Genomic DNA, 12,900 nt, shown 5'->3' on the forward strand with positions numbered 1-12,900 from the left:
AAAAAAAAAAAAAAAAAAAAAAAAAAAAAAAAAAAAAAAAAAAAAAAAAAAAAAAAAAAAAAAAAAAAACTCATAATGAGAGGTACACATATATCCAACCATTAAATATATAATTCTGTTAAAAAAAAACAAAAAGAAAAATAGGGAAAATCTATGTCTCCATCTCAACTTGGAAATATTCCCCAAATTTTAAAATAAAATAAAATAAATAAAAAAGATTCTAAACTCCCTACCTAGTTGGAGACAAGTAAACATGGACCCCTTTACCCTCGTAGAAAATGTCGACATATATCCAATTTTTTAATTATTTAATTGATATATTTTTTAATTTAAATACTATTTTGAATATTTTGGATATAAAAAACGTTTTAATCTTCTTAGTTCCCATGAACTTGGAGTTTTTTTACTACAAAACAAATAAGTGAATTCGAATGGAAGTGTTTTAAATAAAAAAAATATTAAAATTTCGGAGTTGTTCCATGACTAGGTTCTCTACTCTACTCGTCACTCCCTCGCTATAAGGGTGAGCATTAAAAATAGTTAAATATGTAAATATTTATATGGTTATAGTAAACAAAATTGAGGGACTTTAGCGGTTAACTAATGTGAACACACGTGTTACATTTTCCACAAAATCATCTTTAAAGTGATCATTGGTGGCTAATTGCTCGAAACACATAATAATATTTACCAAAAAATCGTGAACAACCACTTTTTAAAGTGACTATTAGTAGTCGAATATCTGAAACACACAACGTATGATCTTTGCCACAAACTCGTATGCAATTAAAGGCATAAAGCTAAGCTAATCATAAGTAAAATTGAAGGCAATAGTGACATTATGAGAGTTAGAGGCAAGCTCAAAGGATGGTAGAGACCCAGGTCATAATCTTACCGTTGGAGTTTTGGGTTGAGTTTTGACACGCGATTCTAGGGTTAAGTCTATCTTCATGAAAGATGAAAGCTTGACGAACTTGTTAATAAGACACAAAACAGATGCTTCATGAGACTATAAGATTCCTTGCCAAAATCACGTCTAATCCTCCAAGAATTCTAGGGTGTGCCAACATTGTGCCCTATTCCTTGTGTTGGAGGTTGGTATATAGTGGGGTCAGAAATGACTTAGACATAGACATAGGAAGGTTCATGCGTCGATAATATTTGGATGGATGGATGTCCAAGATGTCTCAATTATAGAGTCAACTCATGTGTAAGTTCTCGATAACCATGCTTAAACAGGCAATGAAGGTTGATGACATCTTCAGACTTAGATGACATCCTGAACTATGTGTGCCAATTTGTTGATAATCAAAATAACAAGACGAGACACAATGTTGCATCTGAAGGACCTTAACATGGTATAGAGGCAGTGTTACACCTTAGAACTTGACTTAGAGTAGAGGCAAGTTGGCTAAAGTCACATTTGAGTGAAAAGACATGCACATGTGACGTGTATAGCTGAACGAAGTTTAGTCTTTGCATGAGTTGTGTCCAATCGACAAATAAGAACTTCACCTAAAGTCCGATGAAGTCGCAAAATTGAAGACTAGTCATGATCGTGTCAAATCATGACGCTGCACGATTAAAAAAGTTTGACCGTGACATTAGACAATTGAGAATGTAAAGAAAGAAGAAAAGGACATGGACGGCTCGAGAGTTCGAAGGGAGCGCTGAACACCGAGAGTGACATGATACGAGTGATGAGGGTAAGGTAGCAAGGGCTCGACTATTTATAGTCGAGTTTCTAAGGGAAAAGGAAAAGAAAAACAAAAATATTATTTATTTATTATTGTTTTTATTTTTTTAATAATTGCATTTAGAAAAAAAAAGGCTGGATCTTGCCAGCTGTTACATGAAATTTGAATTTCAAAATTTGAAACCTTTCCAGTACATTTCATTTGCCGTTACCATCCCACCAGGTAGCCCGTTGCCATTTTCACATGTCTTCTCTCTCCTTGCACTAAAACCAAAAAAAGAAAAAAAAAAAAAAGAAAAAAAAAAGAAAAAAGAAAAACCCTAATTGACAGTTCTCTCTCCCTTCTCCCTTTATAAACCAGTCCACTCTCTCTCTCTCTCTCTCCGTAAAAAGATAACCCTTCAATCTCTCTCTCCGTCCTTCATCCTCTCGCATTTCTTGTTTCTTCGATTTCTTCTGCAAAAATGAGAGAGATCCTTCACGTTCAGGGTGGACAATGTGGCAACCAGATCGGTGCCAAGTTTTGGGAGGTGGTTTGCGCCGAGCACGGCATCGACACCACTGGAAAGTACGGTGGTGATTCCGAACTTCAGCTCGAGAGGATTAATGTGTACTACAATGAAGCCAGTTGCGGTAGGTATGTGCCTCGTGCTGTTCTTATGGATCTCGAGCCCGGCACTATGGACAGTATCAGATCTGGACTTTATGGCCAGATCTTCAGGCCGGATAACTTTGTTTTTGGTCAATCTGGTGCTGGAAACAACTGGGCGAAAGGACATTACACCGAAGGCGCTGAGCTTATTGATTCCGTGCTCGATGTTGTCCGGAAGGAGGCGGAGAACTGTGATTGCTTGCAAGGTTTGCTCTCGATCTGCCTCTATTGTTGTTTTTTTTTTTTAAATCTCCATGTCTCTTTGTGATTTTGACTGACACTTTTCGGTAATATAGGGTTTCAGGTCTGCCATTCTCTAGGAGGAGGAACTGGATCTGGAATGGGAACACTTCTGATTTCGAAGATCAGAGAAGAATACCCCGACAGGATGATGCTTACTTTCTCTGTCTTTCCATCTCCCAAGGTCTCTGATACTGTTGTTGAGCCTTACAATGCAACTCTCTCAGTTCATCAACTGGTTGAGAATGCAGATGAGTGCATGGTTCTTGACAACGAAGCTCTTTACGATATCTGCTTCCGTACTCTCAAGCTCACCACTCCAAGCTGTAAGATCTATCTTCCTTTACACAGCTTTCTGTTAATTGTTCACAAGATCTAGTACCTGAATTATGTTAGTCTAGTGATTTTGACCTGGAGTTGAAGAAAGCATATCTTAAATCATAGGTGTTTTGCTTATTGTATTGTGTTTAAACTGAAGTTGGTTTAATTCATATTTATTCATTTGCACTAATTTGTATCTGTATGGTTGGAGCAGTTGGTGATTTGAATCATTTGATCTCTGCAACAATGTCCGGTGTGACTTGCTGTTTGAGATTCCCTGGACAACTCAACTCAGATCTCAGAAAGCTCGCTGTTAATCTCATTCCCTTCCCTCGTCTCCACTTTTTCATGGTGGGTTTTGCTCCTCTTACATCTCGTGGTTCTCAGCAGTACAGAGCACTAACTGTGCCCGAGCTTACTCAACAAATGTGGGATGCCAAGAACATGATGTGTGCCGCCGACCCACGACACGGTCGCTACTTAACCGCCTCTGCTATGTTCAGAGGCAAGATGAGCACAAAGGAGGTCGATGAGCAAATGCTCAACGTACAGAACAAAAACTCCTCTTACTTCGTGGAGTGGATTCCAAACAATGTCAAATCCACTGTTTGTGATATCCCTCCCACCGGTTTGAAAATGGCTTCGACTTTCATCGGAAATTCCACATCGATTCAGGAAATGTTCCGACGTGTGAGCGAACAGTTCACTGCCATGTTTAGGAGGAAAGCTTTCTTGCATTGGTACACCGGTGAAGGTATGGACGAGATGGAGTTCACCGAGGCCGAAAGTAACATGAACGATCTGGTTTCGGAATACCAGCAGTACCAAGATGCCACAGCTGATGAGGAATATTACGAGGAAGAAGAAGAAGAGGAACCTGAAGATGTGTAAGATGAAGAAGATAGTATGGGGTTCCTTCCAAGTTTGTTGTAGGGATGTAATATGTTGCAAGTTTTGCAACTTTCTGTTGCCAGTCATGAATGTTNTTATGTGCTTGACTTCTGGAACTGATTGTGTCTTCACTCTGTTCAAATTTTAACCTACTACCTAATATGAATTTTTGTTCAAATCCCATGTGACATCTCAAGTGTATCCCTTTGACTTGTTAAGTAGCACAGCACATAAGGCTAGTGTGGAATTGTGCAGAAAGCTGTTCTTTGTTTTTGCTTCGGAAAGACCTCTATTATCAATTATTGGTTAAGCAAGTCAAAATATACCTTATATTGTGCTGACTTTTTAAGGTTTTAAGACGGTGGTGTGTCTACTCGAATAGGTTTTCACACATTTATATAAAGAATGTTTCGTGCCACTTTCTTTTGGGGTGTTTCGTTCTCTTCTTCAACTGAGCATTTTCACAATCCACTTTCTTTTGGGGCCAGCGTCCTCGCTATTACTTGTTTCTTTCTCTAATTGGGATCCTTTCTCCAATTGGGACCCCTAATCCACCCACCTTCGAGGTTTCCTTTCTCTAATTGGGATCCTTTCTCCAATTGGGACCCCTAATCCACCCACCTTCGAGGCTCAGCCTAGACTGACACATCACCTAGTTCCTTTTCCCCGGAGGCTCAGCCTAGGCTGGCACATGACCTGATTCTTCTCCACAACTAATGTGGGATCTCACAATTCACCCCCTTTTGGGACTAGTATTCTCGTTGGCACTTGTTCACTTCTCCAATTGATGTAGGATCCCCAAATTTACCTCCTTTTGGAGCTCAACCTCTTCACTAACACATCGCCCCATGTCTTACTTTTATTCCATTTGTAAACGTCTAAGACCACCACTAACAAAGGTTGCCCTTTTTGGACTCTCCCTTTCGCCTTTCGAGTTTTCCCTTAAGTTTTTGCGTTTGCTAGGTAGAGGTTTCTACACGTTTATAAAAAATGTTGTGTTCACTTCTTCAACCGATGTGGAATCTCACAACCTATCTTTGTTAAACTAAAAGTAACAAGAAAAGGAACGTTTTGGCTTAGGATTCATAGGAGCATCATGTTCAATTTCGATCCACAAGTTCTAAGAGGCTATACAAGACATGAACAGACTTATAATCTTGACATTTTCGGATTAGCCTGTTAGCTCAGCAATCCCATACGTTAAAAGTGGCGGTTCCATTAAATTGGTAATCACAATACAAACAGGCAGATAGGGGAATGGCATGCCTTTTGCACATAATGTAACCTAAAAAACCTACATCTTTAGACAATTGATACCCAAATTACATGAACATAAACAAAACAAAACAAACATATTGAATTTTTACAACACAAATTTCTTCCTTTTCTTTACCCAAACTCAAACATCAACCTCCTTCTTACCATTATTATCTTCCATGCCTTTGTCCAACACCACAACTTTCTTGTACTTGACAACGTCCATCTGCTGCACCGCTAACTCCTCAGGCACCACTGGTCGCCTATTGCCGAAGATGGTCCATAAATACAACGCCACAAAGGCAGTTAATGCCCCACACCCAGTCCCAAAAATCATGGCTGCAACTACTCTCATAAAGCAATTATTACCCTCTTTAACAACATTTTGAGGTTCTGATTCCTTACTAATGGCGATAGACTTCGGATCCAGGGGCTCCGAATGCATCCAATTCGGAATGTTCTTGAGCTTGAAGCTCCATGAATACACCAAACATGGCTGCGATGAGTTCCTATTTGATGAACTCAAACCCACCAGCAGTTCCTCATCTTCACTCCAAATCTGAGAGATATCCATTGGGAATGAAAGCAATGCCACAGATGGCTTCTTGTTCGAGGTGTTTTCTGCTAATCTTACTTCTAATTGCCTAGAACCCGCCTCGTAATCTATCCAAGCGTGCAAATTCTGCCCTCTAATTAATGCCGATGAACTGTTTGAAAAAATGCCTGAATCAGCAAATGATGTATTTCTCTTGTGACCCACATCAATTCCTACCAAAATTCTAACCAGATCGCCATTCTTAGCATCAGAAGAAGTAGTAAATTTAACAACGATCATGTTTAACTTCTGTTTCTTCTCCGATTCGAAATTAAGCCCAAATGGTCCGTTATCAAAGGCACTGACATTAAAACTACTAGGAACAACAACAAAACCCAAACCATCCTCCCCTGAATTTGGCGACAAAGAAAACGAGAAATCAGTCGAGAAAGACATCAATCTCCTCGATTTACCTCGAACGAGTCTGATGGGTTTCTTGTACACGATTCGCCCAGCACTGGAAGTGACCGGAGTAGTGAGACGGAGAGCACTGCCGCCATCGACAACCGCCGCATCGCCATAGAGAGCAACATTGAGCTCAAACTGTGGATCTCCACGAAACCCAGAAAGGGAAAAGGAAGAAGATGAAAGAGAATGGATGGATTTGAAGAAAAGGAAGAAGAAAAGGAAGGAGGGGAGATGAAATGCCGCCATGGCTGAAGTGAAAAAAGCTTGAGGGGTATTGCAAGATGGAAGGAGGCTAGTGCGGTTGCTTTGGATTGTGGAGTAAAAACATGTTCTTCTTTACCTGGGAATGAAACTTTTTCTTTTTTTTTCTGCAACTTTTTTTGTATATATATATATATATATATATATATTTCCACTAGGGTTTGAAGATGGAAAGCTGAAGAAGAAAGTAAAGAATCGACATTAAAGGGGGTTGGGTGGGCTCGGAGGTTGAGGAAATTAATTGCATCTACTCTAAACTCCATTGTTTTTGCAATTATGCCCCTCCTTCTCTTTCACTTTTCAAATTCCCCCCTAACTAATTTCCAATTATTATTATTATTATTATTATTATTATTATTATTATTATTATTATTATTATTATTATTATTATTATTATTATTATTATTATTATTATTATTATTATTATTATTATTATTATTATTATTATTATTATTATTATTATTATTATTAGCAACTTCCCTTTTATTTAAAAGTTCAAATTTCTAGTAACATTTTATTTCTTAGAAATATTAAAATATTAACCAAAACTAGTACCAGCCCAAATCATTAGAGATAGTAGCAACAAATACTCTTAATAAAATAGATTTAATTTTCGTGTTTGAAAAGTATGAATTCGTGTAAATTTGTACTTAAACGGTGTACAACAATGAGATTGAAAGATTAAGTTTAACAAACTGACGTTGAATTTACAAATTCGAACCCAACTCGAACTATAAGGGTTGGGTTGGATTAGAATTTTGGGTAGGGTTGAGTTCATTTTTCTGAACCCGAACGGAATTGGTTCAATTTCGGGTTTATGGGCAAAACCTTCGAATTGACCCGAGCAAAAAAAAAAAATATATATTAAGAATTCTTTTGTATTAATGAGTTTGCTAGAGTGGTACTGAGTCCGGTTCAGGGACATTCACACTTGAGTTTGACTCCAGGCAAATACATGTTTCTTTTTTATTATAGACAACCCAACCCGAACTTTTGGGTTGGTTCAAAAAAATCCTCCACTCGACCCAACCATCAGAAAAATCCTCCCACCTAATTCAACTCGGACCATGTACACTAGTGTGTATATATATATATATATATATATATATGTCGACATAAAACTGAAGTGTTTGGTTTTTTTCCATGTAGCATAGTCTAAATCGAAAGGGTTTCGTTCAAAAGATTGGTTAAAATTTGGAGTAAAATGCAAATAACACTCGTTTTACCAAATTTCTTTTTAGTAAAGTTTTGAAAATTTTCCCCCAAATTATTTACCAAGATTGAAGTAACTTAGTACCAAAAATAAAAGTCAATAGAAAAAGGGGCAAAATATAATTAATGTTAAGAAAGTGTGGGGTAGTTTCGAATATAAGGAAAAATGATGGGTGAAATTGAAAATAGAGGGAAAAAGAAGTGGATTTTAGCAAATTATGGAAACATATTTAACCGTTATTTCAGAAAGAGAGAGAGTAGACGGGGGGGAAGTACACTGTGGTAAAGTCACGCGCTCCTTGTTGGCTTTTAAATAGCAGAGCATTAAAACGGGACACGTGTACAAGCCAGAGAGCGAGTACGTTTTCTTCTTCATCATTAATTTCTTCAATGTTTCAAAAATAATTTTAAATTTAGAAAAAAAAAAAAAAAAAAAGAAAAAAAAAAAGTGGAGTGGTGGAAGGATTATTGGACGACGTGTCGGGTCGGGGGACCATTAAAATGGGGGAAGGGTTTTGGATTTGGAATTGCGTATAAAAATAGAGGGGGGGCATGTGTGGTCTTTTGATAGAGATTTGAACGACAGTCGGCGTGCTTTTGTATTGTCGTCTTGGCATTATCAAATTACCAAACAAAGCCTTTGTCCGACAATAACTCGTAGTGCTCTCTTCAAATTGCCTTTTTCCCTCTCTATTATTTCCTCATTATTACATTTTTCACTTTTTTTTTATTTTTTTGGTGTTACAAAAATATAAATATTCTTTTTGTGCTTTTATAGTGTAAAAATTTACATATATTATATTTTTAATAATTTAGCTTCGTAGAGGTCAAAGTTGGTCGAATTATATTTTACTTTTTGTCGATAAAATCATAGAGAAAAACTCGTCTTTTTATACTTTGACCAATCGATGATCAATTTGTCGATGAAAAATCTACTTTGACCAACTTTGACTTTCATAAAGCTAAATTGTTACCATTTGATAACTCTTTGTTACTCTTCAAAATGATTTTTCAACCTTAAATAAAAAATAATAATAATAAAAAATTCATATCGATAAATAACTGATACCAAATGATAAGAAATTAGTACAAGGAAATAAAATTTAAATTATCTTGTTGATTGAATATCTCAATCTCAAGGCAAGAACATATGTTTGGTATTTGAATCATTCCACAAGCAAGATCGACCGTGTCAAACTTGAATGGTTCTAAACCTACCGTCTAAATTACTTATAATTTCAAAAAAACTTAGTTATTGGTTAAATTGAAAACACCTTTTATTTAAGCCTCATTTTATTAATTTTATCATATTTGATATTTTATTATAAAGCAAATATCTAGATATTTTTCTTCTTACCACATTATCTTTCAATTTATTGTTATTTCCATTTATTACCATTTCCATATCCTTGTAACTTTCACACCATTTAGGTGCGGTGGATTAATCAAACATTATTATGGTATTAGAGACCTTTCGGTTTAACAACCCCAATCATTTCTTTTCAATGGCTTTTGAAATCTTCTACTGTTCTTCTCCACCACCACTGCTGGCTTTGACGCCGCAAGGGCAGTCGTCATGGCTGCCACATGCATAACCGATTGATTACTCTTCGACTTCACCCTTTTGACTTCCAAATCATCGTTCGCCATACTTTGTACATACAACCTCACTTTTTCCAACACAATCGATTTTCCCTCAACTAATATAGTCTCTTCATTTTCTTCCCAATCTTCCCTTCATCCTTCACATAAACCCTAACCTAAACCTATCAACCTTCTGCAGAGATCTACCTTTTGAATCTGCGCCCCGCACTGGCCTCTTCACCAACCAAGTCGCCGCCGCCCTTCTAGCCAAAATTGGCTCGTTCACCCATTGTGGCGACTCTTCCGGCTTCAACATTATCTTTATCCCTTACTCTAGGTTTTCCCTTCTACTTTTTGAGTTGACATATTCTCACCAGAGCCAAGGTAGCATCGTCGGTAGGCAACGATCCCTCTTCATGGGTTAAACATATTCTCGCCGAAGTCAAAGCAACATCGCCGCTAAGTGACAATTCCTCTGCAGTTTTCGATGGCCAAGAAAGTGTTTCTCTACGCCTCCTCTGAACCAAGTTTTGACATTTTCACGAAAAGTGTTTCTCAACCTCTTTGAATTTTTCAGATCAAAGCTTCACATTCGTTCAAATCCAACGCTCAGCTTGCGGTGGGGTGTTAAGGATATTTAGTAATAAATTATAGTTTATCATGTATATCATATTTGATATTTTATTATAAGGCAAATATCTAAATATTTACCTTATTACCACAACATCTTTTCATTTATTATTATTTCCATATCCTTGTAATTTATTTGATTATAAATAAGATAATTTTCACACCATTTAATTATAAATATCCTTTAACAGCCGAACTTTATATAATCTCAAAATGAAACCTTGACCTTATCTGACACATTTTAAAAAAAAGTCTTGAAATTTAAAATATATTAATGAAATATCATAAATCTAGTTAGNAAAAATAGGGATTTGATCCCAAAAAATCAGGGAAGGATAGCTTTGATTTCTTTATGGTCTTTAAAGGAAAAAGAGTCTTTGAAGGTTCAGAGAAAGAATGAATTGAGAGTATTGATCTTTTACAGTGAATAAATAGGGGAAGGTCAAGTAGTTCAGCGAACATCCTTTCAGTAGTTCAGGGGTTTACCGAGTTCAAGCAAGAAGCCGCAAGTGATTGACTTCCTTATTACTACTTCTAAAATGGACCTCCATTATAAATTTGTAACCATCCGAGAAGAAATGAAGTCTCACCTCAAATATCTTCGAGCATTTGTTGTATAAATGAATAATCTGATGCTCACTTTAGAACATTTGAATATATATATATATATATATATATATATATATATATATTTTATTTATTTAAAAGTGGATTATTTGTTAACTTAGGGTATATTTCTTTCTACAATATCATTACAAATTGTATTTTAACACATTTATATTTTCCATTAAATTAAATCTCAACTAATTTACCACTATATACAAAAACACAAATCATTTTATGCGAAAATAATCGTTTAAAACATTCTTATAAAACAATTAATGTTTACTAAAACGTCCTTAAAATAATTTAACAAAAATTAAAATAACTATAAATAAAATAAAATAGATGTACCTTATATTAACTTATAGTCTATGAAATTAAATACAAACTATCCTATGCATGTGTCATGGTCTTCTAAAATACGATGCTACCCTCTGTCATATATGAGAGCCTTGTTTTTACCTGGAAAATAAGAGTAACACATGACTTGATCTCACTATTGTGTTTAAATGCAAACACACACAATGATAAGTGAGACCTATCATATAAATATGTATTTCCTTAGGCGTATCCTAAGCGAGTAATTGGATGTGTATTTATTGTTTTACACACAGCCCACACGTGCGAGTATGGACCCACCCATCGGTTCGCACACTTCCTAGGCCCTTTCCTAATCGAGCTAGCATTCTTTGGTGCTACTGCAGGACACTCGGTAGGAATAGTGACCGTCGCAGCATTGTAATAAACATAATGGCCGTTTTTCTGCCTATAGCGTACACGTCTATACCATCATAAAAGAAAAAATTCTTCGATGCATGTAACAAAAAATGATGTATGAGATCCTGAAGAGTTGAAACTAGAATGAAAGGGTCCGAGTGGCTTCTCTGACTAACTTTGAACCGTAAGAAAGTATCTTCTCTGACTAGCTTTGAACCATTCAAGTGGGATGATAAAATGAAGTGAGAGACCTCTCTTTTATAGTGGAGTTCAACCCGCACTTCAAAGTTATAGGACAATTTTCCTTCCTTTTTTTTCTTCAATTTGTGGGTTATTAATGTATGTGTATGTGTATACTTTAGTTAATGTAGTGCATGGCTTGTTGAACCAATAATTGAATATGCCCACTCCATATGATCCATGACATTGATGGTAGTGGGTCCCAATAATTAACCTATTTATATTTATATAAAGGGAAAAATATTATTATAAATTTCAAAAATTTCCAAGTAATGATAAAAGTACTTTGCCTAAAAAGGAAAAAAAATGGCAAAAATACTTTATAATATTACTTGGTACATGAAATATCGAGACATTGATTATAACCTCCGACGTTAAGAACATACTACACATCAATTATTAATAAATTATGTCACTTTGATACTTTATTAATCAAGATCAATATGAGCTCGAGGTTTCAAAGACAACTTCTTCAACTTTTACTTGTTTAAAAAAAAAAACGTCAAAGTGATTTTATATTTCATCCATATCACAACTAGAGCTATTTAATATTCTTGTGATAGCTACTAAGATCAAAGATAATAGTATCTTAAATTCAATTCGATGATGTAAATGCCTTAAAAGATGCTACATCGCGTGCATGTTTGCCTGTTTATCTTTGAGTAGTTTTATTCTATTGAATTTAAAGCTCATTTTAATTCAAACATATAATTTAGAAGGACTAATTTAATAAATACATTAAACTTTGCATTTCGTCTAAAATGAACTTTAAACTTTTTTAATAATACCTTATACTTAAATAAAAAAATAAAAAATAAAAATAAAAAAAATAAAAAAAATAAAAAAAATAAAAAACTTTAAAACTTTACATTTAACACGTTGAAGGGAGAACAAATAAAATAAAATATAGCAAGAGAACCTTTTCTCGGTCTAGTTGATACTAAATGTAGCGGTTTATAATAGTTAGATTAGTGTGAACGTTATGAGTTATCTTGTAATGAAATTGGTGGGTTGTCCTATAATAAAACCGAACTTGTTATTATTAGTACTTTCATCCGTTCCTTCACTTCCTTCCTTCATAGCTCGGGATTCGATTATAAAATTGTTGTATAAAAATGTTGGATGGAAGGGTGAAGGTGGGGAGTGGGGCAAAGAAGAGGTAGTGACTTAACAAACAACACTCACATGTAGCATTAAATTAAGGGTTTGAAGCCATAAGGGACAGCAGCCCCATGTGGGCTCTTTTCCATCCCCACACACTCTTTTTCATCAATTTTCTTATATGTTCTTACCTTTTTTTTCTAAAAAAAATTGATTCTCAAAGTAACTAAGGATATAATATTCCCTATTTCGGTCTCAAAAGTCGAACAAATGTCCATTTGGGCCTCCTTTTATTGATTTCCATTAAGAATGTTTGATCCCCGTCGGTTGGAAAAAGAGGGAATGAAACATTCTTTATAAAGGTGTGGAAAAGTCTCTCTAGCAGACGTGTTTTAAAAACTTTGAGGAGAATCTCGAAAGGTAAAGTCCAAAGAGAACAATATTTGCTATCAGTGGACAGAGTTGATCTCTAGACGTCTCTAGATGTGTTTC

The 12,900-nt window shown here is 35.5% G+C and overlaps 2 protein-coding genes across 2 annotated transcripts; one reads left to right on the forward strand and one right to left on the reverse strand.

Moving 5' to 3' along the window:
* The first annotated feature begins 2,057 nt into the window (after positions 1-2,057).
* Positions 2,058-3,899, forward strand: LOC111781834 (tubulin beta-1 chain). Its single transcript, XM_023662545.1, has 3 exons — positions 2,058-2,554; positions 2,645-2,914; positions 3,124-3,899. The coding sequence occupies exons 1-3, from the start codon at positions 2,161-2,163 to the stop codon at positions 3,798-3,800; spliced, it is 1,341 nt and encodes a 446-aa protein (XP_023518313.1). The 5' UTR covers positions 2,058-2,160; the 3' UTR covers positions 3,801-3,899.
* Positions 3,900-4,996: 1,097 nt separating this feature from the next.
* Positions 4,997-6,473, reverse strand: LOC111782205 (L-type lectin-domain containing receptor kinase S.4-like). The gene has a single exon (XM_023663028.1). The coding sequence runs from the start codon at positions 6,304-6,306 to the stop codon at positions 5,200-5,202; it is 1,107 nt and encodes a 368-aa protein (XP_023518796.1). The 5' UTR covers positions 6,307-6,473; the 3' UTR covers positions 4,997-5,199.
* Positions 6,474-12,900: the final 6,427 nt, after the last annotated feature.

Source organism: Cucurbita pepo, chromosome LG19 (assembly GCF_002806865.2).
Source record: "Cucurbita pepo subsp. pepo cultivar mu-cu-16 chromosome LG19, ASM280686v2, whole genome shotgun sequence".
NCBI lineage: Eukaryota > Viridiplantae > Streptophyta > Magnoliopsida > Cucurbitales > Cucurbitaceae > Cucurbita > Cucurbita pepo.

What these genes read in the sequence shown, in the direction of transcription:
- LOC111781834 (XM_023662545.1), top strand. Translation starts at nt 2,161, where the DNA reads ATGAGAGAGATCCTTCACGTTCAGGGTGGACAATGTGGCAACCAGATC. An exon ending in GAACTGTGATTGCTTGCAAG is followed by an intron (nt 2,555 to 2,644) that starts GTTTGCTCTCGA and finishes TCGGTAATATAG; the next exon opens with GGTTTCAGGTCTGCCATTCT. An exon ending in CAAGCTCACCACTCCAAGCT is followed by an intron (nt 2,915 to 3,123) that starts GTAAGATCTATC and finishes TGGTTGGAGCAG; the next exon opens with TTGGTGATTTGAATCATTTG.
- LOC111782205 (XM_023663028.1), bottom strand. Translation starts at nt 6,306, where the DNA reads ATGGCGGCATTTCATCTCCCCTCCTTCCTTTTCTTCTTCCTTTTCTTC.